The sequence below is a fragment of the Gastrolobium bilobum genome, unplaced genomic scaffold (genome assembly GCF_033153095.1).
Source record: "Gastrolobium bilobum isolate Gb01-03AN ecotype WA unplaced genomic scaffold, APGP_CSIRO_Gbil_v1 utg8229, whole genome shotgun sequence".
NCBI classification, from domain to species: Eukaryota; Viridiplantae; Streptophyta; class Magnoliopsida; order Fabales; family Fabaceae; genus Gastrolobium; species Gastrolobium bilobum.
Genome location: NW_026896985.1, coordinates 57469 through 83590, shown reverse-complemented (window position 1 = coordinate 83590; position 26122 = coordinate 57469). Strand labels below are relative to the sequence as shown.

The following is a 26122-nucleotide window of genomic DNA, read 5'->3' as shown; positions in this document are numbered from 1 at the left end:
GGGGGATATAGACAATACGAACAACCCATTTCTCTAGTTGGTCTAAGACCTCAGTACAAGTTGAGATTATTATTCTCTTTGTTTCACAGCTCAAATTGATAACAATCGGCACGTTTGGTTCAGAGCCCCAAAATGGTTTCCATGTCATTGCTGATGTGGTTCAAGGGACTTCCATCATGTCAGTCTTTGTCAGCGCACATGTACAGCTTTTCTAAGAATCCCTTTCGTTTGGAATCGTCAATATATTGAACTATGCAGTCACCTAGGCTAAATTTTTCTGCATATAAATTATGAAAACTAGGCAGCAGGACCGCAGCCAGAAGGAGCTGGTTGCCATGAATTTCAAGACATATTGGCTTCTAAAAAACACTATAATGACAGGAACCCCCACAATGTATGAGTATGACATGTTAGGAATGCATCCTCTTGTGTTATATGACCTCATGTGAGACAATTTAAGTTGTCCATAGATAAATCAATGGTGAGGAGAGACAAAAGAGAAAAAGTATACAAATAAAGAGTGAAAAAAGGATAATTTGTTTATGTACGACTAAGATTGTCTCGCACGTAACCTGGTCATGTTAAATAGGCACGAAATACTCTATTCTTATGAAATGACCTTTTAATGACCTAGCAAAGGTGCTATCTATGGAGGAATATCTCTAGGACCAAGGTCATTTTCTCATCATGCCAAGAGAGTATGCTTCTTTTGCTTTGTGTCCCCGTGTAATGTATCTTGACACACATCATCTAAGTTATATGGATATAAAGTATAAAGGCCATCTTCTACGCACCTTCGACACAGAGATCAAGGTCCTTGCTATTTGATCTTTGGCCAAGTGGGACTAAAAAGTATGCCTAACATAGATAGGGTCACCAAAGTGCAGAAGGGCCTAACTCTTCCTCCTTATGTTCCAAGCCAGGTTACCACATATTTTGAATTCAGTACAATTCAATATTGTTTCAACCTACCTGTTAGGTGAGCAAACGTCAATTGACACTCATAATTAAACGTGTTTGCCTATGAATGTTGGCTAATGCTATTTAAGACTCGACAATTTAGCTTATACTTCGTATCCATCCACGTTCTGTTTTGAAATACAGAATGAAATATAATGCAGGATATTGAGAAAAGAAAATGAGTTTACTATTCAACCACCCTGTAAGGAAGTGGAGAAGAAAGAAAGATATTGCTAACTAAAACAAAAATAATGGAATGGCTGACCACATAATATTTGCACAGGGGACCATCCATTAGTATGGGTCTTACTTGGACTCAAAACTCTGTACAGGAAAGTGGTGTAAAGCAATTCCCGTAACAGGAAATGCAGTGAAAAAATCATTAGCAGCTGAATAGAACAAACCATATCTGAAAGGGAAACTGGGAAACTACAAATTTTGAAAGGTCAGAAAGTGGTTTTCAACATCAAATGAAGACAATTAGCTTGTAGTCTAAGCAAGTAGCTGAGAGACAATGGTAACAAAATTCCTCTTATTCAAAATGTGAATATTTTTTTTTCTTTACCTTTGGAATGTCAAAGTTGGTAACAATAACATTGACCAAACTCTCTATAAATAGGAGAAATCTGCTTCACTTCATGTACGACTAAGCTTTCCTTCACCTAAATTGCTTTTACCATTCTTCCCTACATGGCTCTCTCTATCTTGTGTCCTCTTCTTCTTGCCACCTCTCTTTTCATGCATAGTTTAGCAGATAATTCATGCACCGATTGTCTTGTTCAATCTCGGGCAGCATATTACCCAAATTCTGAACAAAATGGCACAGAAGGTAAGAAAACTGATAGAAGAATAACAACAATGCAAACATGAACTGATATTTGTAAACATGTTCTCTCACATGCTCCTTTTGAATTCATTGTAGTTGGTGCATGTGGATTTGGTTCCTTTGGTGCTACCATTAATGGAGGGGATGTATCGGCTGCATCTAATCTTTATCGAAATGGTGTTGGCTGTGGTGCCTGTTACCAGGTGAGTGCTGATCAAGCTAGCATTACTACGTACGAAGACAGTTCCTCTAGGATGCTTTAGTTATGTATCAATACATTATTGTCCTAGAACGTAGACTTACCGTGCATGTTTTCTGATGATAGTAACAAAACAAATTAATGCATAACCTATACGTAGATTCACTCTAACAAACAAACACACACACACACAACTTCTTTTATTTTTGGTTATTTCTATCATTTGGTCCTTTGACATTCATAAACCTAGTTCTTCAACAGCACTTTGCAACTTAACAATAAACATTCTAGCTTTGAAAGTACTAAATCTCATTATGTTCCAGGTGAGGTGTACCAAAAGTGCTTATTGCTCAGGCAACGGTGTCACTGTAGTTATAACTGACCAAGGCTCAGGAGGTAACACCGACTTCATTCTTAGCCAACGAGCCTTTGGTGGGATGGCTCAGAACACTGACGCAGCTGCTTCTCTATTAGCTCTTGGTGTTGTTGATATTGAATACAGACGGTAAGATATTCTTCCAAACATAGAAGAATCTTCTTAATTCATGTCTGCATCAATATATTTTAGCATTTTTGTTATATGTGAAATTGTATGTATTCAATAAATTAAAGACTTAACAGAGGCCTGTCTCGTTATCTCCAGTGTTTCATGCAGCTACCCCAACAAAAACATTACAGTTAAGATAGATGAGAGCAGCAACAACCCTCATTACTTGGCTTTTGTCATATGGTATCAACAAGGAAGGAGAGACATAACTGCTGTGCAGCTCTGTGAAGTACTTTCTTCTTCCTTGTCCTTTGCTAAGTTGTACTGATTTTCTGTAATGAAACTAGTTAATTTTGACCGATTAATTAACTTTTAAATAGAAATCACTAAATATGAATAAGACATCCTTAATATTTCAACTCATCATTCAACTGAAATGGAAGTACAGGTATTAGTTACCAACTTGACACAATACAATAAAGAAATAAGTACACAAAAAATAAATAAAGAAACTAAGAAAGAAAAGTACAGTTAGTTAGGTGAATAAGTATTGTTATGACTGTAATCTCTTTTGCTGAGTGCAGGCACAGAACTTTGTATGCAAGTTACTTGATCGGAGTCATGGAGCAGTCTGGACCACTGTCTCTCCACCAAGTGGACCTTTGTCTTTAAGGATGTTGTTTAGTGCTGAAGAGGGAGAAGAAACATGGGTCGTTCCTGTTAATAACATACCAGAAGACTGGAAGGCTGGAGAAACATACGACTCCGGGGTACAAGTGGACCAATAGAGAAGCAGCAAATGCTTTTGCCCTGTAATGAAAGAAATAAATAAGCCATCATATCAAGTTCAGTCGATTTACCCTATTTTATCCCTCTCTTGTAATATTGTTTTTCTCAAAATTAGTAGTGAGGACTGAGGAAATTCTCTTTGATCTTACTAAAAGGGCAATACATGCTATGCATGTCACCCTACTCCATAGCATTACTATTAAAGTAATTATTTTACAATTTAAAATATCTCAATCTCATGCAAACATGTTGAAATATCACTTGGTTTCCCACGTAGCTTTCAATTGATCAATAGTTGAGCCACTGGACTTATCTTTAATCACTCGCAAGGTAAACAAAAGACAGATCGAGCATTGCACCAGTACAGCTCAATATTATTACTAGGAGAAACAGATAGAATATCAATACTCTTGAGACCGGAAATACTTGGGGAACCAAATGCTCAAAGTTGTCACTCAGCATTAAAGAAAGATTCCGCCATTATACCTGTGCCACCAAACAGAAGCTATGAAATATTAATTGGAAAAAACAAATGACTTGTTTCATTACAAAGGGTTAAAATCTATAAGCCTAATGTCCTAAGGAGATTATAATAATGCTTTTATTTCTTTCAAACAATTATGGAGCAAATATAGTACGGGCACAATATCTATCTATATATGGGGAGAATAAATCAGCTTTCCCAAATAATAAACAGCTCACAGAAAGCACTTGCCGAAACTTTTTATTTGCTAGCTCTAAACCCTATATATAGAGAGAGAGAAAGATATTGTTCGAAAAGCTTAAAGTTTCATTCATTGTCATGGAATTTATAAGTGTACATGAAATAAACAGTTAGAAAAATTCAAAATTACAAACATTTGAATACATAGATACAGATATGAATAAATATAGTTATTTGATATCCTTTTATCGTGGAAGGTGAAAGGAGAGTCTGGAATCTGATACCAGATAACAATATATTAGCATAAACTGAATTTCTTGGTCCTTACTACCAGCAACTCGCTCTTTAAAACTCCAATTCATATGCGGGGTAGGACCCGACAATCTTGCCTTGCAAGAATTTTCACTTGAGAAACAAAGTTGATCAAATTTTATTTATGCATTCAGTCTTCAACTCATCGTATAGATATTCCTTTTCTACTCTGAATTTTTATGTAATGATTATATCTGAGACGTTTATTTTTGCAAGACACTGAGCTAGGCATTCTTCTTCAAATAAATGAATTATCTTTCACAAGAAAATTCAGATCCAAAATCTTTGGGAGAACCAATCTGGACCCTGCAGCATCTACTAAATCCTTTTGTTTCGTCACAACCTTACAAATTCATCATCATTACATCTCCATTCCACAACACATCATTCTTTAATGGCAGTCTCTATTATGACATATTTTTCTTATCCATAATCATTACTTCAATATCTCATACCTTAGCATGCACTTTGCTTCTCTCCCAAAAGCCTGTAATATAGAGAATCTAATTTTTATCTAGGTCTAAAATTGTCTTCCTCAACTGAATCTCCAATGGATAATTTCATTTGCGTTCCTAATTCAACCAGCATTGAGTACATTATCCTTTTCCTATAGACTGAATTATTCTTAACAAAATACTTAGATTCAAAATCTTCAAGATGAACCAAGCTGGACGCTACTTCTTTCTGTAATTTCTTTTCTTTAATCATCAATCTCACACGTTCAACATCATCCCATCTCCCTTGAGCAGCATATATATTTGACAGCAATATATAAGGGCCAATATCCTGTGGTTCCAACTCAATAAGTCTCTTGGCTACAATCTCTCCAAGCTCCGAGTCTATGTGGGTACTACAACCAGAAAGTAGAGCTCCCCATAATGCAGATCCAGCCTTCACAGGGACCTTTCTTATAAGATCTTCTGAATTTTTCATCAAACCAGCTCGAGCAAGGAGATCAACCATGCAACCATAGTGTTCAAGCTTGGGTTCAATTTTGTAAACTCGATGCATGAGATCAAAGTACCACCAACCCTCCATGACCATCCCGGCATGTGTACATGCAGACAAGACACTGATAAAAGTAGCATCGTTTGGTTGCGGACCTGTCTTCTCCATCTCCAAGAACAATTCAAGAGCTTTGTCCCCATTGCCATGCAAGCCATATCCCATGATCATAGAGTTCCACGATACAGTGCTTCTGACTGGCATCTCATCAAAAACATCTCTAGCCAAATCCATAGCCCCACATTTTGCATACATTGTAAGAAGACAGGTTGAAAGTAAGACATCAGGTTTAATGTTGTTACTTTTGATAAAAGAATGAACCCACATGCCCATATTGAGCCTCCCCAAATTTGCACACGCTGTGAGCACACTCACCAGGGTAGCCTCATTCGGCATAGCTTCCCCTCTTTCCATCATTCTATCAAACAGTCTCAAACACTCATCAAAATTCTTTACGCGCACGTACAGTGCCAACATGGAATTCCACGAAACCTCATTCCTGACAGTCACAGGCATTTGATCAAAAAGCTCAAGAGCCAGAGAAACATTCCCAATCCTCGCACACCCATCAATCATGCAATTCCAAGACACCACATCTCTGGCAGGCATTCTTTCAAACAATTCAGTTGCAGCTTCCATATCACCAATCCCCACATATCCAGCAATCATGCAATTCCAACTAAAAAGATCCCTCTCAGGCATTTCATCGAACAGTTGACGAGCAGCAACGGTTTCCCCATTCTTCACATACCCATCAATCATCGAATTATAACTTACCAAATCAAGCCTAAAACTATTGTCAAACAGCAATTGGGCATTGCCAATTCTCCCGAAAACCGAGTACATATGGATCAGAGAGTTCAGAGTAAATACATCCGATTCAAACCCGAATTTCACAACACGGGCATGACCCTTTTCGCCTTCTGGCAGAGACCCAATCTCGGCGCAAACTTTGATCAAAAGCGGGAAAGTATAGTGATTTGGGTCGACCCATCTAGCAAGCATTTTGTGGTAGTAAAAACTGAGAGCGGCAGAGAAATCAGGCTTACGAGCGTAGAATCGCATGATGGTGTTACAGAGAAAAGCATCAGGTTGATGGAGATAATCGAATAGGGAAATGGCGCGGGGGAACATGCTGGAATCGGAGCAGAGTTTCTTGATGGCTCTGCTGGCGGGAAAAGGGTGTTGGAAGAGACCAGAAACCATGAGTTGAGCGTGGACTTGGTTGAACTGTTGAATCCCTTTGCATGATTCTAGCGCCAACAACACTTTTTCGTGGGATTTCATTGAACAACGCAGACATCTTATGCTTGAGGGCATGGAATAGGGTGAGTTCTCAAAAGAGAAGGCCAAATGAGTTGAGAGGGTTTTTATGTATTGGGGTGGTTTGATAACACTGTAGTAAACATGAAAAGATTCAAATATTCTAACTATTTTTTTAAGTTCCTTCAAGTATTTCCGCCAATAACTGAAGATTAATCCTTTTAAGATGGCATAGAGATCACCAAAATAAATTTTATCTTTACCAATAAAATATTTTTTATACATATGAAATCGAATTATCAATATATAATATTCTAACTATTTATTGTTTGAACTAGTAATTTAATAAATATTTTATAAATCATCAAAGATATTGATATTCATTTAAAAAAAAATAAAACTCAGGTATTGTAGTGACACACCTAGGAATAGTGTAAATTTTAATATATTCCTAGCCGGGTTTTCATAATTATGGGAAGAAAGTATTTGTGTCAATGATGATGTTTATCTTCCAATTAAACTAAAACAATAATGAATAATCAATTAAACAACAATCTGTACTATATATTAGTTCTTTCACTGCTACCTCTCCACTCGTTTTTTTTTTTTTTTCCTCACGTAATGCTGTTCAAGTCTAAAAGACTAATAAATCTTTACAGATTTGAGACAAACACATTCCGAAACAAATAGCATGAAGCAAAAAAGATACAAAACTTAAGAGAAGGCACATTCAGCAAGAACAGCCACCCGACTGAGGTTGAGATTCATGGCTACCAGAAGACCTCAGGTTCACATCGACCATATCTTCTTGTTTAGTGGTAGACAATGTTTCCATTCCAGGTAATGCAGCAGCAATTTTTCGAAAGAGGGCCTAAATATATCGGTTTCATAAAGTAGTAAATATAAAATGTCAGGAACAGGAACATAAAACAAGTAGATAAATCATAATGCAAGCAAGTATATCTAACATACAGGAGGCTAACTTTTGGAAAATTTTAATAAGTTGACTTGTAGAAACAACCCACTCTTGTCTAAATTCTGCATGATATATCTAATTAGGAAATGACACCTACACAATAGTCCAGATGGATGCGATCTACTATCCACATTTAAACCATTTGAAACATCGACAATACAAGAAAATCTAGTTAGCTTATTCTTCCAAGGCAAATTATTAAGAAAAATACATGCACCCCGGGCCTGTTGAGCATAGCTTTCTTTTAGATAATTTCAAGCTGATGGTAAACAAGAAATTTATTAAATATCTATGGCAAAAGGAGGGGAAGGCTTACCTTTATATTAAAGCCAGCTTTGGCACTTGCTTCAATAAACATAACGTTTAGCTCACGGGACTTCGCTTCCCCTTCCTCAGTAGAGACTTGCCTGTAGACTCATGTAAAGAATATTGCTCATAAAGAAAAGACTATGCTAGGAGGGCATTACTCCGGTACCCATCTTTTTTACCTGGATTTGGTACCCAGGGTAAGTTATCAAACATTTCGTATATACGATATATTTTTGAATATTTATTATAAAATCATTAGTTAATAAATGCTTGACAACTCACTTGGGTATTAAACCCATAAGGGTACCATAGCAATCCCCATGCTGGGAATAAGTAACTAAAAGGAAATGTAAAGCAGTTCATAGAAGACATCAAAACAAGGATGCAGATTGCGCACGAAACATATCGAGGGGCCAAATCATTCAAGCTACTTAAGCCTAGGAGCAAATAAGGGTCTCACTTTCGTACGACTATCATAGGATACAGGGCTCTGCTAATGCCTAACACTTCATCTTCCATGAGATGGGGAACAGTGACCTTCTGACACGTTTCTAAAAACTAGCAACATTTTTAGTGTACTAGTAAGGAAAATGAAGCAATTTCCAAATTCACCAAATCAGGAAAAAAATGTTCTTTCATAAGAAGTTTTCAGCAGGAAAATTAAAAAAAAAAAAAAAAAAAAAAATCATATTTAAACAGTTTTTCTGGGCAAAGTTGAAAACAGTGAAAGGACAGAAAGCTTTATTGGATTAACAGTTTTTACTGTCCGTCCTCTCTTTTTCCCCAGACAAATCTCTCTGGTACGTACACAATACTGATAATAAATATATTGAAGAAAAGAAGAGATTGAATAAAGCCACAAAAATGCCATGTTGGCAATGCAGACGCTCTTCTGCAAATTAGACTCTTTCATAGTTTTCTCCATGTCTTTCATGCATTGTAAATAAAAAGTGGTGCTGTATATGCCTAATATATAGCTTGAGACGTTTATCATTTTATCTTAATGAACTACTTGCCATGAGTCATTCATTCTCAAGGAATTCTAGAGACAATTCAAGGCCTGACACAGTGGCAAAGTAACTCCTAGCTATTAAGTTCAGATCTTAACCAATTTAAAACTCATTTCACCATGAAACGCTAATTATCCTCCTTCACGTGCTTCATAAATTTTACAATTACCTTATAATCTACTGCAGGCACTATTATTCTTTAGTCTCTAGAATGAAATAATAATTTGTGCAGTTGTACCTACTCCCCTTGACCACAACAATTTCTTCTTTACTTACTCATAAACTTTCTCTAGGTGTTGAATTAGTAGTTAGCCAAAAATCAAAATCAAAGAGGTCATTATATAATAGAGAACAAAGGATCCATTCTATCAAACAGGCCAATATAAGCTATCTATATGATGAAGTCAATCTACTGTTCATTAACCATTACCTCTTATCAACAAGGTCAGTTTTGTTCCCAACAAGAACAACAATAACGTCGCTGCCTCTCTCACTGCGCACCTCTTCAATCCACTTTGATGTGTTTAGGAAAGTCTGACGGCCTATATATCATAAAAATACTGAATAATGAGAACGCATCCATCAAAGTGTTCTGGAAAAGTGAACAAAAAATTATGCACACGTGATTTAAGTCATCCAGACAGATTCAGGAAGTTGGCTAAGGATAATGGGCAGCAGCTGTTAGAGAAAGCTACTTCTTCAGAAATTCTAGTTTTTGATAACGTGTCACCTAATTGACACGGGTACCTCCAGACTCTGGGGAAGCCACATGTTAATTCCATATTTACTCACTTTTTGGTTAAAAGTATTCACTTACTTTAATGTAGTCTATACATTAAAAAAACAAAACCAAAATGGGGGGAATGGGAAAAGACGGGTGGAAAGGGCTTCACTTCCAAGAATGTGAAAAATGAACATTTTACTCATGTCCAAAAGAAAGAAAAAGGAATAATATAAATAAGTTGAATTTTTATTATTATTATTTAATATGCCACATACATATTCCACATACAAAATCTGCAAAAAAAAAATAAACTGTCAAGAAAGGAATAGATAAAAAGAAAACATATCTAAATAGCATACTTGCAACATCATAAACGATGACAGCAACAGAGGAGTCCCTGATGTAGCTTGGAATAAGACTTCTAAATCTTTCCTGTCCAGCTGTATCCCTGTCACAACACATGAAAAAATAAATGATGATTTTGAAAGGAAAGAAATAAAAAGGAAATTCAATAATAAAGTAATAGTGTAATTGATAGGCAACACTATGCTAGGCCATATGGGAATTATGAATAAGAGGCAGTAGAGGGATTTGGGTTGAAACAACCTTGCCTACAAGGAAAGGAAGGTGGGAAGGAAGGGGAAACCATTAGAAGCAAAGATAAAAGGGAGGGAAAGGTAGGGCAGAGGACATCCAGTCATTGAGTGGGTTTTGGCTTTTGGGACCTTTGAGCAAAGAGGTTTGCATACCCTTGAAGTTCTGCAGTGTTCTATATTTTATTTTCTAGTTTTGTGAGTGATTCTGACCTCTGATAAAATACTCTTGAGGTTTGCATACCCTTGAGGTTTATCCTTATTTCTCTGTAATAAAATACCTATTTCCTATCAGTAATGGTTATATGTGAATTAAACACAGCAAACTTCATGGACCTCATTCTGGTTTGTCAATATGCATCAATTTTTCAACAATTGAAGTAGAACATAAAGCCAAACATACAAAACATAAATCAAATACTAAAATTATAAACACCAAATGCTGCAGATTCCAAGATGCCTTATAGCATCATATTCAGCGTTTATAATTAAGAGCAGAATAGTTCATAGGGGCAGGTTATATTTACAAACTTTTTTGTTTACAAACTCTTACAAACTACATTATCTTCTCCCAGGAGAACACTAGTTTCACTATGTTCTCCCGGGAGAACATAGTGTAATTTGTAAAAATTTGTCAAAAAAGTTTGTAAACGGATCCTTCCCCTAGTTAATAATAGTTAAAGCCATTGCAAACGGACATTGTATTAAGACTAAAAGGTTGAGATAAAGGCAAAAGACCTTAAAACTAAATGGATAAATTTTCCAGAAAAGGAATGAAACAACTTTGATGTTAGCAATCATAAAATATCACATCTTCACACATGCACTCTCTGATATACTGCATAAATCTTTGAAATAAAAAATGAAGTATAACATACAGAAGAAACAAGATAAACATTAAAGTATGATGCTTGTACAGTCCAATAATTTGCATATTTTTGGACTGGATGAGACAAAAAAAGAGGAAGGGCGGGATTGTTCATCCCTCGCTTGCACGGAAGTTTTATGTTTACAAGATTCCAAACTTTAGTATTCCAATATCTCTTTACATTTAATGAATGAAAGCAAAATTATATTATTAAAATAAAATGCATTGGCACTCCCCTTCAGCCATTCCCTCTTCATTTTAGACCAAACAATGTGACCCTTGCTTCCACTTCTGTTTTCTTCTCAAATACCATTCCTTTTCCTTAACCCACCTAATAGAGCTTTCAAAATGATCAAGCCACATCTTACCACAACTGCAGCCGAACAGTTCGATCTTCAAGATACATGGTTTTTGATAGAAAATCAATACCAATTGTAGCCTGTTTGGCAAAAGGAAAAATAAGTTGAGTACTAGTCAGAGATAAAACGTGAAATCAATTTAGAAAAAATGGAAAAGCGCATAGTGCAAGAATTTGCATGAGACAGTTTAGTTGAATGATAACCTTATAGTACAGAAATGCATGCGTCCACAGTAGGAGGAAAACAAAGAATATAAATAAGTTAACTCTTATGGTTTCACTTGCAGGTGGAAAAGGAAGCAAAGGCGGGAGAATACATACATAAACCACTCCACTCTCCATTAAACCCAGATTAGCAAGGATAGGGGTGAGGACAATCCTTCTACGTAGCCTTATCCTTGCATATTTATTATTTGTAAAGAAACTGTTTCTCGAATTTGAACAAGTGACCTTTCGGTCACAAAGGAGAATACATACACAAAATTCTGAATATTATTTTGCAATATTATTTTGCATGAGTCCGCATGACTACAAAGGTTAAGAGATTAGTGGATAAATTTTCAAAGTGGGTCCTGTTCTTACCGTTACACAAATGGTAAGAAAAGGCAATTAAAAGAGGAACAAATAATTCACGGCTAAACTTGGGTATTTGACCTCCACATATAGTTCGAGCTTTAAAGACACAAGTTACACAACTTAAATCTAAAGATCACATTTTTCAATCCACCTTGTACCCTTCTTTGTCCTTACAAAAAACCCATGATGGAAACTGGTTTCTCTCCTCCCTGTCCTATTCCCTCCATACAAGCTCCCCTTAAGATGTGTCTCATACTCGATAAAGATGTTAAAAATATCAGTTATCCTAATTGGCTAAAAAGTTTAGGACGAATATTGTTACAAACTTCTTATAACAAATCATAGTTGAAGAGAGAAAAATAACAATATTTAAAAAATAAATATAATTCCGTATCCTTCAACATTTTTCAAAAAAATAATAATAATTAATAGACCTAAAATTAGTAATATTTAGTAGTAGTGTTGCCTGGGTGTAACAGTGAACACGTACGTTACCATAAATCATAGCAAAACCGCGATCGATCTCTATATAACCAGCTCTCAAAAAAAGAAATTAAAAAAAAAAAAAAAACATTTGAATCTAATCCATGATCAACATAGTAATCATCAGCATTTTAGCACAACATACTAAGTACTAAACGGAGAGTGATTGATTGAGGCACGTAAAGGTTGATGATGAAACAAGATCCGGTTGGAGAAATTGAGATTTGGATCTGAAAAGAAGAGAGAAAACCTGATAAGTGTTGTCGAATTTGTCGTACATGAAGCGAGTGATGATGCTGGTTTTGCCGACGGACTGATCGCCCAAGAACACCAGCTTGTACTTTGCAAGAGCTGAAACTGGCGCCATTTTTACAAAATCAATTGAATCCGCTTCAGATTTGCTTCCTACTTCACTTTATGAATCCAATTGAATCCTCTGAAAATTTTCTCTTTTGATTTTCTCTCTTAAAAAAATCGGAAAAGCAACCAAACAAATTCACCACATCGAAAACAAGAAAGAAATTCTTCTAATTATGGTGGTTAGGTAGAATTGTAATCTTTTTTCTTATTATTATTATTTTTAGTGCGTTGTCTACCTGGATTTTAGCCTTTTTTTAAATACAAATTACAGTAGAGAAATTATTAAAAGCAGATTTCTATTTATGTTTTTCATGCTCGTCTCGTCGTATATCTCTTAAAGTTTGTTTGGCACATCTTTTTTAAATTAAAAGCTATTTTTAACTTAAAGTTAAAAAAAAATTAATTAATAAAGTTAAAAATTATTTGGTTATTATATAAAGTTATTTTTAGAATTTTATAGGAGTAGATGAAATGATTTGTCATTAGAATAAATCATTAGGATAGACTATAAATTCTATAATACACGTTTAGAATAAGGACAAAATTGTACTATGAGGAATTCAAAAGGCTGGCTTTAGGGTGTCAATTTTCAACACGACATGCAAAATTTCTATTTACATCAACCTGTTTTTAAATTTGTGTCGTGTTTGAGTTAATAAAAATTGATCCGAAAAAATTCTTCTTATATCACGTGTCAACTTTCGAATATGAAATTGACTCGTATTAATTTTCTTACAGGTTATCTATGTCATGTCGTAAATAGGTTATTCATGTATTCTTGTGTCGTGTCGACCCCATAATAAGTAATACAATTTGGGGTTGAAAGGTTATTCATGTCGTGTCAACTCGCATAATAAGCAATACATTATGAGTTTACGTGTTTTTCATGTCATGTCAACTCACAGAATAAACGAGTTAAAGGATTCATGTCGAAGATTTTAACCCAATTTCAAATTCGTATCTTATTTATGTTAAATTCGGTCTAGCATACATCTTTAAGAAAAAACTCGTGGAGCTTTCAACTTATAACTTTTTCCTTCATTATTAAAAAAATAAAATAAAATAAAATAAAATTCTTTTTACAGCAAGAGCTTTTATAAAATTATGTAGTTTATGCTTTTAAGAAGAAAAAAAAGTTAAAAATAATACATATCAATCAAACACTTAATCCATGTAATATTCAAACATTAAAGATTGATATTAAAGTATTTTAATATCTTTGAATATTTAAATATCACAATCTATATTTAATGAGTTATATGTTTCTCATTTTATTGGAAAAATAAAACTTTTTTCTACTGACTCATTAAAGACTTATATTAAAAAACAAAAACACAAAAAAAAAGTAAAAGTTATTGTGTGTGCAGAAAGGTTTTTTTTTTCTTGAAGAAGGAGAAACATAAAACCCATATTTAAATATGAAAATTTTCATTTTGGAGCGCAATAATTAAATATAAAAGGGTGGTTAATTTTGAGTATGAGGATAAACTATTTTTGCGATAACAAATTGGAATACCAATATTTAATGGATTTAGTGTGTGTCCTTTAAAAAGATACAAGTTATATCTTTTTAATTTTTAATATTATGTATTACAAGTAGTATATAATTATAATATGAAAAATTGTTTTTTTCACTTTATAAGTAGAAAAGAGAAAAAAAAAACAATTTTTCACATTATAACTATATATTACCCGTAGTATATAGTGTTAAAAATTAAAAGAACACAACTTTTATCAAAAGGACAAACTTTTTCCCCATATTTAATATTCCAACATTACGATGCTATTGATAATATAGAGGATAACAACTTAGGGTAAGGTGTGTATCATTTTAAAAGATTTAAAGTTGTGTTATTTTAAAAGAGAGAAATAGATAGATAAAGGAGGAGAGAGAGTTGACAAAAAAAATAAAGGTGTAGGTCCCACCTCTTTGTGAGAGTGAAAAAATATAAGTTGTGTCATTTAAAATGATAAACACTTTTCCCAACAACTTATTATATGATATTCTTAATTATGTTTATATTTTATCTTAATGTTATCTTACTATTTATCGTGCAACTACTTTGTCTATTTAATAAACATCATAGCCGACACTTATTGAGTTTAACCCTTTTTATCCAAAATATCTTTAGTTCCGAGTTTTATGTTAATAACGTCTTACTGGAACGGATACGGAGTTAGATTATTAGAAACTTGAACTTTGAGGGACAAAGTTTCTACTTTCTATCTCTTTAAACATAACAATATTGTCTGTAACTTTTATTGTCTATTTTGAGATACTAATGTCTCAACTTTATTTTCTATTAGTAAGGAAGACAGCATATCTTGATGTGTGAGTTAATAATTAAGAAGGTGTTGCAATTGCAGGGGTAGACAAGTGGATGATGCAAAGTGCAATACCACATAACTGGAAGATATTGTAATTCTCCTTTGTCAAAGGAGAAACTTCACCATTCTCCACAAAACCTTTCTGGCATGTTGAGGCTGCTTCCATAACTGAACTCATCCACGTCCTAGTTACTTCATAATTCCCAGACAAGAAAACTCCTATGGAATTCACTATTGTCCATGCTGCATCAGTGTATAGTTCCAAGCAATCTTTTAAGCATCCCAAAGCAATGTTATCAAAGCTTGTACTATCTAATAGTTTCTCTATGGTTGCCAGAGTGTTAGTCACATTCTCTAGAGCTAGCTCCATTGCAATTAACGCCAGCCCTTGAAGATTTGTGGAGTGACTCACTGGAATTAGTGGAAGAGATGTTGAGCATAAGTTGTAGCTCAAGATGATGGATTGGTTGGCACATTTTTTGCAGGTTTGGTCAATTATGTCATTGCTCAAGGTAGAGCTTGTTCCAAGAGGGATTGTGATAAGAAACAAGAGAAAATGGCTGAAAGAGAAGCACAAGAAAGAAGACTGCAACATTATTTATTTGGTATATACACTGAAAGTGGTGTGAATGTTGGTGCAGAGCTATAGCTAAAGAATGTGCGGTTCATATAAATGAAGGATTTCAAGAAGTGGGAAGTACTATTATAAAGGAAGTTTCCTTAATAGCTTCGTATTTGTTGCTTAATTTTCCATAACAAGACAGTAAGTACCGTTTAGCTTTTACATTACGTTGTATAAGGAGGTGTTGCAGAAATGTTATAATGTGTATAAAAAGTAAGCTTTAGCGGTGCTTTCATGAGAACGATTTTAACTGCGGAAGCTTCCTAAGGTCACACAGATGACAAATTACCCACTAAGGACCACAGTGGATGGACAAAACAATTTAATTTTTGCTTGAGGTGATTTATAGCATATTATAGTAGAGCATGGAATTGCCAAATGTTCCTGTCACCCTTGGGTAAATTCTGAAGAATGAATTCTTAGAAACCAAAGGCAAGGGATCTCCTCATACCAGATAAACATGCCAAAAATCACTTGTTCCTATGGAGAATATTGCCAAAAAAATTGCTTATTGAAAGGCAAGCCTCGTAGGTGTCAGAGAATAATATAAATCATTAAAAAAGTCCTCACTCAACACTTTAAGGTTTTAGGTTGAAGTAGTTCTTTACATGGTAAGAGCTTAAGTGACCATCAGGTCACGAGTTCGATCTCACCGCCCCCCACTTGGGCCTATGCAATATCCACACTTCAAGTCCAAAGAGTTCTTACGTGAAGAGGTGTGTTAGAAAATAATATAAATCATTAAAAAGGCCTTCACTCAACACCTTAAGGTTTTGAGTTGAAGTGGTTCTTTACAATATGTGTGATAATTTAGCTAATAACAATAGTTTTCTCCAATACTCAGCTAACATTTAGTTAAAACAGTTGTGCAATAGTTTACCAAAAAAAAACCCAATGGGTGCAGCTCAGTTGGTAATTTGGATTCTTGGGGAGGGGGCTGAACCTTTAGCCATCACTGCTCCCCCGCACTCCGGATTAGTCCCATAGCCGGCTCAAAGAGTCGAAGCTCGTGGGGATACCGGAGGGAGCCAACTCGCCTCAAAGAGGTAATTAGGGTTGGGTAACTCCAAAAAAAAAAATAGTTTACCTAAAAAAAACAGTTGTGCGATAAGATTACTGTTTTAACCTTCCAAAATAGGTAGAATACATACAAGTTAATGGTGATTACACCCAACACACATTTAAAAGCTCCCCATAAAGATAAACAGCTACATAGACATTTGCCCCAATTTATAAGGGATATCTTGGCTTTTCTTATTGTTGTAAATAATAATTATTTAGTCATTTATTTGTTGTATTGGGCCAAGCCCATTAGGTCAAAATTAGGTCAAGTATTCTCTATAAATAGAGAACCCTTTTTGTACAGATTATTTACAATTCTATAATATATTAGAATACCCTTTTTCAAGTTGGTATCAGAGCTCTCGATCTGAGGGCTTTGCTTCCGCACATATTATCTTCTTTTTTTAACAAAACCCTAATTTCTTTGCCTCTTGCTGCCATCAGCCGCCACCGGAAAATTTTTCCGGGGATCTTTTGGACCAAGGGGACCATTGTTGACCCTATTTTTCCTCCGTTCTATCATTCTACGCACTGTTCCTCCGCCACAAACGACCGAAACACCTCCGACCGCCTCCAATCAGATCTGTCTTCACCATTTGGACCACTTTCCGGTGACTTTTCAACCGCGACCACCCACAGACAGGTGCGCGATCACCGGACGACCACACCAGAAAAATCTCAGCCGGAGAAGCCCCTCCACGCGCTCTCACGTGCCGCCCCTTTCCCGGCGAGTGAATCCCACGCGCAGCTCCTTTCTCCGGCGCGTGGAGGCGCGTGCGGCCGTGTTTTTGGACCGGACCACCACCATTCTTCTCGTCTCCTTGTCTTCTGTCTGGATCTGTGATTATTTTTCTGATCAGAGGTCATTTGATATTCTGTTTGGTTGATTTTATCGCTGGTTGTTAACTTTTTTGTTAAAGAATGGCCGAGCATGATAGTTCTTCGATCTTATCTGGTAAGAGCACACGTTCTATATCTCTTCTTGCTTCTTGCACTGATTTTAAAACCTCATGGATTTTGGATTCTGGTGCAACTGATCATATGGCTTGTCGTACTGAGTTGTTTTGTTCTTATCATCCTACTGTTGGTAGTCATACTATATCCGTAGCTGATGGATCCCATAAATCAGTTATTGGTTCTGGTAACATTCAAATTCAACCTTCCTTGTTTCTTAAAAATGTTCTTTATGTTCCTCAGCTTTCTACTAATCTTATCTCCACTCAAAAACTTACAACTGATTTGAATTGTTCTATCACATTTTTTCCTTCTCATTGTCTTATTCAGGATCTTACCACGAAGAAGACAATTGGAGTTGCTAATGAACAGGATGGGTTGTATCATCTCCTTCCAGACCATGCTAGCAAAAATCAGTTATTAATGACACGTCATCCTTCTACTGCAGAGTCTATGATTTGGCTCCATCACAAGCGTCTGGGGCATCCACCATTTAGTCTTTTAAAGTCTATGTTCCCCTCTCTGTTTCTCAATAAGTCGGTTGAGACCTTTCATTGTGATGTTTGTGAATTTGCAAAACACCATCGAGTGTCATTTCCTTCTAGCACTATTAAAAGCAGGGAACCTTTTTCTCTTATCCATTCTGATGTTTGGGGCCCTTCTAAAGTGCACAGTGTTTCAGGTGCAAGGTGGTTTGTTTCTTTTATTGACGATTGTACTCGGATAACATGGATATACTTGATGAAAGACATGTCTGAAGTACCAGAGATATTTATTCGGTTTCATCACATGGTTGAGACTCAGTTTGGTAAGGGTATTAAAAGACTCAGATCTGATAATGGTACTGAGTACGTCAATCAACGCCTGTCACTATTCATTTCAGACAGAGGTATGATTCATGAGCTCACATGTGTTGATACCCCTCAACAAAACGAGGTTGCTGAAAGGAAAAATCGTCACCTTCTTGAAGTTGCTAGAGCACTACTTTTCCAGACATCTGTTCCTAGTTCTTATTAGGGAGAAGCAGTATTAGCTGCAACTTTTTTGATCAACCGTTTACCTTCACGGGTCCTTAACAATATCAGTCATATTCATTCCATGACTTCCTTCTTTCCTTCTGTTCCCATATTGCAGAGCCTTCCACCAAGAGTGTTTGGATGTGTTGCCTTTGTCCATGTTCATAAACAACTTCGGAGTAAGTTGGATCATAGGGCTCTTAAGTGTGTCTTCCTTGGTTATAACCCTTATAAAAAAGGGTACAAGTGTTATCATCCACCAAGTCAGAAATTTTTTGTTTCTATGGATGTTACCTTTCAAGAATCTGAATCTTATTTCCTGGGTCCTCATCGTCAGGGGGAGAACAGTTCTTCAGAAGACTCGTCCCCTTCCTTCTTTGAGTCTGGATCAATCTTCTCTCTTCCTAGTGTGTCTGCTCCTGGTGTGTCAGAACCTTCAAATACACCTGATACAACCCATATTGTCTCACCAGCAACCTCAATCGTCTGAACCACTGGTAAGTCCTGAATCTCCTATTTCTTCTGAGTCTCCTGAATCTCCTGTTTCTGATTCTAATATTATTTCCTCTCATGATTTGTCTATTTCTTCTGATATCTCTAATGACTTACCCATTGCTTCTACTTCTGATGACTTACCTATTGCTCTTAGAAAAGGAAAAAGATCTTGTCACAAGAAAACTTGTTCCTCATGTCCCTCTTGTACTCAATACCCTATCTCCCACTTTGTTTCCTCTGCCAATCTTTCTGTGCAGCACAAAAGCTTTGTTTCAGCACTAGATTCTATTGCAATCCCAAAATCAGTACATGAAGCCTTGAAAGATAGGAATTGGGCTCAAGCCATGCAAGAGGAGATGAATGCTATGGAGAAAAATAAAACATGGGAGGTTATTGATAGACCCAACGGAAAGAAAGCAGTAGGGTGCAGATGAGTTTATACCCTGAAATATAATTCTGATGGCACTCTTGCGAGATATAAGGCTCTCGATTAGTGGCCAAAGGTTACACTCAAACCTATGGCATTGATTATGAAGAAACCTTTGCTCCAGTTGCAAAGATGAATACAAAGAGAATCTTGTTATCCCTTGCTGCCCATTACAATTGGGATATAAATCAATTTGATGTGAAAAATGCTTTCCTCAATGGTGAGTTAGAAGAAGAAGTCTACATGGAAATCCCGCCTGATTTTGATTCTGTGAAGGGGGAAAATAAAGTTTGTAGATTAAAAAAGGCTTTGTATGGATTAAAGCAGTCACCTCGTGCTTGGTTTGAAAGATTTACTAAGGTTATGATGACCTTAGGATACAGACAGAGTCAAGGAGATCACACTCTTTTCTTCAAGCACTCCCAAAATGGGAAGCTTACTGTGCTCCTTGTATATGTTGATGATATTATTATTACAGGTGATGATTTTGTGGAGAGAAAGATTCTGTAAACACGGCTTGCCTCTGAGTTTGAAATCAAAGACCTTGGGAAACTGAGATATTTCCTAGGGATAGAAGTAGCTCATTCAAGCAAAGGAATTTTTATCAGCGAGAGGAAATTTGTTCTTGATCTTCTCAAAGAAGCAGGAAAGCTCGGGTGTAAACCCTCTAATACTCCTATTGAGCAGAATCACAAGATGGGATATGAAGAAGAGAGTCCTCCAGTTGATAAAGGACAATATCAACGGCTAGTTGGGAAATTGATATATCTGGCCCATACTAGACCAGACCTAGCTTATGTTGTTAGTGTTGTCAGTCAGTTTATGCACGATCCAAAAGAAAAACACATGCAGGCAGTAGAAAGAACTCTTCAGTATCTTAAAGGTACTCCTGGTAAAGGATTGTTATTCCGACGTGATGGCAATCTATCTTTAGAAGTCTACACATATGCTGATTATGCTGGATCCGTGACTGACTGTCGTTCTACCACTGGTTATTGCATGTTTCTTTGCGGTAACTTGGTGACATGGAGAAGTAAGAAACAAGATGTGGTTGCCAGATTAAGTGCAGAAGCTGAATTTCGAGCTATGGCTCAAGGCATTTGTGAGTTACTGTGGCTGAAAATTGTACTTGATGATCTCAAAATAAAATGTGAGGAACCTATGAAGCTGCTATGTTAGAATACCCTTTTTCAAGTCTTATCCTCTCTCTCTCAACTATCGGTGAGATGTAGCACGACTCAAATGGTATATGCAATTCACAAATTAGGTACTTTCGCTACTAGAAGACCCTCTAACAATTGCTTAGTATAGGATTTGAACTTTGATCCTACCTTAATTGTGTGGCATGCAAATCGTGGTTGCTGCATCTTCCCAATAGTTTCAAACATAAATATTTTGTGAATCCAAATAATAAAGTAAAATTTTGATTTTACCACACATTTTTATAGGAAACAAAGAACACAATCTTATGTCTAGAGGAAAAGCGCCATTACAAGATTTTTGAGCAAAAGAATTGTGCGGTTAAAGTTATTGGGTGATGCAGTCAAACACGTTATTGCTATTGACGGTACTAGTGGACTCTTGCCATGTCAACGCTACATAGATAGTTCTGTTACCGTAAAATTTAAGAAGGCTACACTTTTGACTCGGGTATCCAAATAAGATGATTTTTTTATTTCACATAACTTTTCGAGATCTACGCAATGACACCTCATTTTTGATATATTTTATCTCCCACAAACATAGCTCGAATTTGTAAAAATGATACCACAATCACAAGAGCATTTAAATCCAGAAGATGGCACTGCGGCAGCTCATGGTGTTGGTTCGGAAAGAACTCAGGATCTTTTGGATTTAAATGATCTTGTAATTGTGGAACTATTATTGCAATTTCAACTATGTTTGTGGGAGATAAAATATGTCAAATAAGGTGTCACTACGTAGATCTCGAAAAGTTATTTGAAATCAAAAAAAAGTATTTGATTTGGATACCCGAGTCAAAAGTTTCGGCCTTCCGAAATTTTACGGTAACAGGACTGCCTATGTGGCGCTGATTGGCATGAATCTCGTCATTATCAATGACGTATTTGACTGTATTAGTTTGGAAAAACTTATCCAATCAATTTTAATTGGAAGATTTTTTTGCTCAAAAGTTCTAAAACGCTGCTTTAGCCGTCAAGTTAGTCATCATTACTACATTATAAGTACATCAACACGTTCATAACCAACTAGAGATTTTACTTTCAGTTTTTCTAGACAAAGTTCTATCAACTCCACCGCTTATATTCTCTGACCTTTTCAAATAATGCTGTAAAAGAGTGTAGTCAAACGTCAACAAAACAAAAAAAACATGATACAAAAGATGAACGAAAACAAAATAAGGCACATTCAACAAGGACATCATTTAACTGGGGTTGAGTGTGGGCACTGCCAGTTGAAGATTTTAAGTTAAAAATCTATGACATGATGGTCTCCAACGCTCATACATCTTACCAAGAGTGCAGTCAAACAGTTTGATCTTCGATATACATAATTTTTAATAATAATAAAAAAAAATACCAATTGTAGCCCGTTTGGAAAATAATAAAAATAAGGGGCATAATATACTTACCACCAAAAAATTTTACCACTGATAAATATTTAGTTTATCTTGTTTTATAGACAAATATTATATCAATTATCAAGTTAAATGAGTAGAAACTAGGATTTATTGACATAAAAACATGAACTTGTGAATTATGAATTAAATAAATTGTATTTGCTTGTTTTGAAGGAATTTGATGATAATTGGAAGAAAATATGAAGATTTGAGAGATAAAGATCAAGAGCTGATGATCTGAAGATCTAAATTGAAGAAAAAGAAACAAAACGAAGTTCTTGAAGAGAAGGCTTAAGCCTCCAATATGGGGCTTAAGCCCCCTAAAATTCTAAATATTCCATTTATGAGCAAATAGTCACTGCCTGAGGGCGCTTAAGCCCCCAACTCAAGGCTTAAGCGCGACCAAGAGTAATAGTTATGATTCGAAGTGCGCGCTTAAGCGCCCATCAGCGCGCTTAAGCGCGCCACATAAAATTTTCATGCATCAGCTAAGAGGCTTAAGCGCCCCACAGCACCCCAGAAACCCAACTTAGGCCCACTTGAAATAACCATCTAGGGCACGAATTCTTGAGCTAAAAAAACACAATTTAGGGTAGAATTACATACTTTTTCACATTCTTGAAGAATTCTTGGTGACTAGAGGCAGCGGAGAAGCGAAGGGAACATCAGTTCATGTTCGTGAGAGGCGGAGACGGAACAGAAACGAGTCTGCACCGGAAGTATTGAAGATTCACCAATCAACTATGGAGTTTGGGGAAGCTTTGATATTTTCTTTCTTTTTTTATTTTGCTATGCCCGGCTAAATTTCATAGTAGTTAGTGTTAGATGGAATTCAATTTCTTTATTATGCTTTGAACAATTCTTTAAGTTAATTTCCTTTTTATCATGAATGAAATTGTCTTTTATTAATACCTTCTATGAGCTTGAATCTTGTAGATTGATATTAGGTAATTGTATGACAATAAGAATGTTGATGCATGATCCTTACCTGACAATTTCATCGTAATCCTTATGATTATAGGGATAGACATAGGGTTTTGCGCAGTCTTAAGATTCTTGAACATAATACTGACTTTCTTGGGGAATAACCGAGGAACTATGGTACTTGCAAGATTGTAAAGACTTAGGGTATCAAAGGATTGAATCCTAATTACATTAGAAAAAATTGATTTGATTGATATTAAGGACGATTAAATTAAACAAGGAATTGAAATGTAATAGATAGATTGAAGGAAATCGAAACCCTAGCTACGTTCTTTTCTATTAATTAATTCAAATCTTTAAATTCTTGTTCTTAATTAGTTTTAGTATTTTAATTTTCAAATCAGATCCTACAAATCTAAATTCGATTGTCGAACTTAAGTCAAAGTAGTGAACTAGTGATTGAGTTTTAATCCTCGTGGAAACGATCTCTTACTTAAATATTATATTACTTGTACGACCGGAGCACTTGCTGTGAACGCAACAACCACATTTACAACTAATCTAATCATCGTTGATTTTCGTCAATATAACGGTTATCATTTATTGGAATTAATAATTAACTAATATATGCGACCCAATAATTTCTAATAAATGATAATCGTTAGATTGACGAAAATCAACGATGATTAGGTTGGTTGTAAAGGTTGTAAACTTTTTTAGTGGTAAGTATATCCTTCTCCTAAAAATAATTAGAAGAAGTTGCATTGTTTGGCAAAATCAAGTTAAGGAAATCAGTGTACAAGAAATTAAAGAAGCTGTTGTCAGATCAAGCATTTACCAAGGATGCAACTTTACTTCCTTGAAGTTTCTCATAAACTCATCTAACTTAAAGGGCTTCACAATTATCAGCGCTACGAGCCAATCAAATTCTATGTCAACATACAGCTGCATGTCTATTATGCTTATATAGTAATTTGAAGCTGAATTTACTTATTGAATTACAAGTATAGAATGCAGAGCTTAATATTTTACTAAATTGATGAGTGCTTTTGTTTTGACGTCAATGCTTATTAGATTTTGATTTTAATGAATTTGAGTAAATAGGTCTTAGAAGAAGGGGCTAGACGGAGCTAGAGTGGCTTCTATTATTGTGAAGGTACTGTTGGGCTTAGTTTAGAGATGAAGAAGCCCAATGTGAAGTATTGCTTAATCCCTATAAGGGGATGATAACTTTCTAATTAAAACGAAGGTTAAGTTTGAATAGACATATCAGGAACTTTAGAAATTCCATGCATGTAGGTGGAATTTATTCAAATTCTTCATTTTTAAAACATGAGCATATTGAGACTTAAGTGTGATTTTGTTGTTGCTTTTTTTAGTGTGATTTTGTTAAGTGTGATTTTGTTGTTTATTAAAGAGCAAATGTTTTCTTAAGTGTGATTTTGTTGTTGCTTTTTTTAGTTTAGTCATAACATGAAAAAGGAAAAATATTGAGACTTAACATAAAAAGGTGTTCGACAATTTACTATTTGTTTTATTAATATCGCCAATACGTACTTTAAAGAAAATGAATAAGGAGTCAAAAATAAAACATTTTAAATAAAAAATAAAACATTTATTATATTTGGAATTAATAATAAGGCCAACAAAGACTGGGCCTGCACCAGCAGGGAAAACGGCCCAACCCAGGTGCAAAGTAGATGGATGGTGGGCCTCATCGTCCACTTTGTCAAATCATGCTGAAAAATGGTCTCTTAACTTTTCTACGAGGTCAATCTCCACAAAAAAAAAAAGAAAAAAGAAAAAAAAGGCACCATCCAAAAACCAAAATTATTAAAAGGAATCAAAAACTTTGGTGGTGATCATCACGCAACACCATCAACCAAAAGTCACAAAAAACATAAAGAATAAACACCTTCACAAGTTCACAGCCATTCTGCCATATGAAGAGGTTTTAAACTATATAATTTCAATGTCAATACAACATAACAAATAGAGAAATTACACACGCTGCAATTATATATATATATATATATATATATATAGATATACAATAACAGAGGCATTTAGAAAGCTAATAAAATTAATTTAAAGACTCACAATACACACATTGTTTATATGTTTTTCGTCAATAGTGTTGGCGAAACATTTGAATGAAAGCCAGAGATATTACATTAAGTTCGAAGTAAACATGGTTCTCCATTGTTAAAGGAGATATTTCACCTTTCTTATCCTTGAACTGATCTTCACAGGTAACAGAGTCATCCAAGGCAGCACTCACTTTTATACCAGCTGTGTCCAAATCCTTGCACTTGAAAGCAACCATAGCATCTTCTAGACTTGAAAGTGAATCCTTGTAAAGATCAAAGCAATCTTGTAGGCAAGCCTTTGCATATTGATCAAAAGTTTGGTTCTTCAAGAGCTTTGAAATGAATGAAATGATGTTGGTTCCGTTTGACTTGGTTAGCTGAATTGACATGCCCACAAGAGCTTCGAGGCTAGTGGGTGGTTTGTTCTTGGAAGCAGCCTCATCAAGGGATGCAACACAGAAATCATAGCTCAAATTTGGGTCATTCTTGGAGGCCTCCTTGCAAGACTGATGGATAATATTGGAGCCATTTGAGCATTGAAAGAGGAATTGAAAGAGAATGAAAATCACTAGGTAAAAGGGGAGTTTCATTCTTAATTTCTTCTTCTTCTTTTCTTTCTTCTTTTGGGGTATGCTTGTGAGAAATGGGATACAATATAGACCTTGTAATGTGATGAATACTCTATGCATTTTATATATATTTATAAGTAAGGACTAATGATTTGGTGCATGTTTTGGTAAGAATCTGATGCTATACATGTTGTTGATTAATGAAGGAAAACTAATTACTCTGGCAAAAGCCAAATAGAAGATAACATTCTGTTGCTTTCTGCTTGCTTCTCTG

General features: G+C 35.4%; 4 protein-coding genes and 1 pseudogene across 5 annotated transcripts; 1 reads left to right on the top strand and 4 right to left on the bottom strand.

The window, feature by feature from the left end:
• The first annotated feature begins 1595 nt into the window (after positions 1 to 1595).
• LOC133303223 (expansin-like B1) lies at positions 1596 to 3659 on the top strand. Its single transcript, XM_061503105.1, has 5 exons — positions 1596 to 1789; positions 1883 to 1989; positions 2309 to 2490; positions 2629 to 2761; positions 3057 to 3659. Exons 1-5 carry the CDS (start codon positions 1651 to 1653, stop codon positions 3258 to 3260), a joined length of 765 nt encoding a protein of 254 aa, XP_061359089.1. The 5' UTR covers positions 1596 to 1650; the 3' UTR covers positions 3261 to 3659.
• Positions 3660 to 3671: 12 nt separating this feature from the next.
• On the bottom strand, positions 3672 to 6663 carry LOC133303222 (pentatricopeptide repeat-containing protein At3g29230-like). 2 transcript variants are annotated; one of them, XM_061503104.1, is made up of 2 exons: positions 4693 to 6663; positions 3672 to 3747 (listed from the first exon to the last, which is right to left on the bottom strand). In XM_061503104.1, exon 1 carries the CDS (start codon positions 6560 to 6562, stop codon positions 4748 to 4750), a length of 1815 nt encoding a protein of 604 aa, XP_061359088.1. In that variant the 5' UTR covers positions 6563 to 6663; the 3' UTR covers positions 3672 to 3747; positions 4693 to 4747. The 2 variants fall into 2 exon arrangements, with proteins under 2 accessions (XP_061359088.1, XP_061359087.1); XM_061503103.1 differs by having other exon boundaries at positions 3678 to 3747; positions 4210 to 6663.
• A 336-nt stretch (positions 6664 to 6999) lies between these two features.
• LOC133303227 (ras-related protein RABH1b-like) lies at positions 7000 to 12929 on the bottom strand (annotated as a pseudogene).
• A 2066-nt stretch (positions 12930 to 14995) lies between these two features.
• On the bottom strand, positions 14996 to 15718 carry LOC133303231 (pectinesterase inhibitor 12-like). Its single transcript, XM_061503112.1, has one exon. It carries the CDS (start codon positions 15683 to 15685, stop codon positions 15107 to 15109), a length of 579 nt encoding a protein of 192 aa, XP_061359096.1. The 5' UTR covers positions 15686 to 15718; the 3' UTR covers positions 14996 to 15106.
• Positions 15719 to 25317: 9599 nt separating this feature from the next.
• On the bottom strand, positions 25318 to 25872 carry LOC133303213 (putative invertase inhibitor). The gene has a single exon (XM_061503095.1). The coding sequence runs from the start codon at positions 25867 to 25869 to the stop codon at positions 25318 to 25320; it is 552 nt and encodes a 183-aa protein (XP_061359079.1). The 5' UTR covers positions 25870 to 25872.
• Positions 25873 to 26122: the final 250 nt, after the last annotated feature.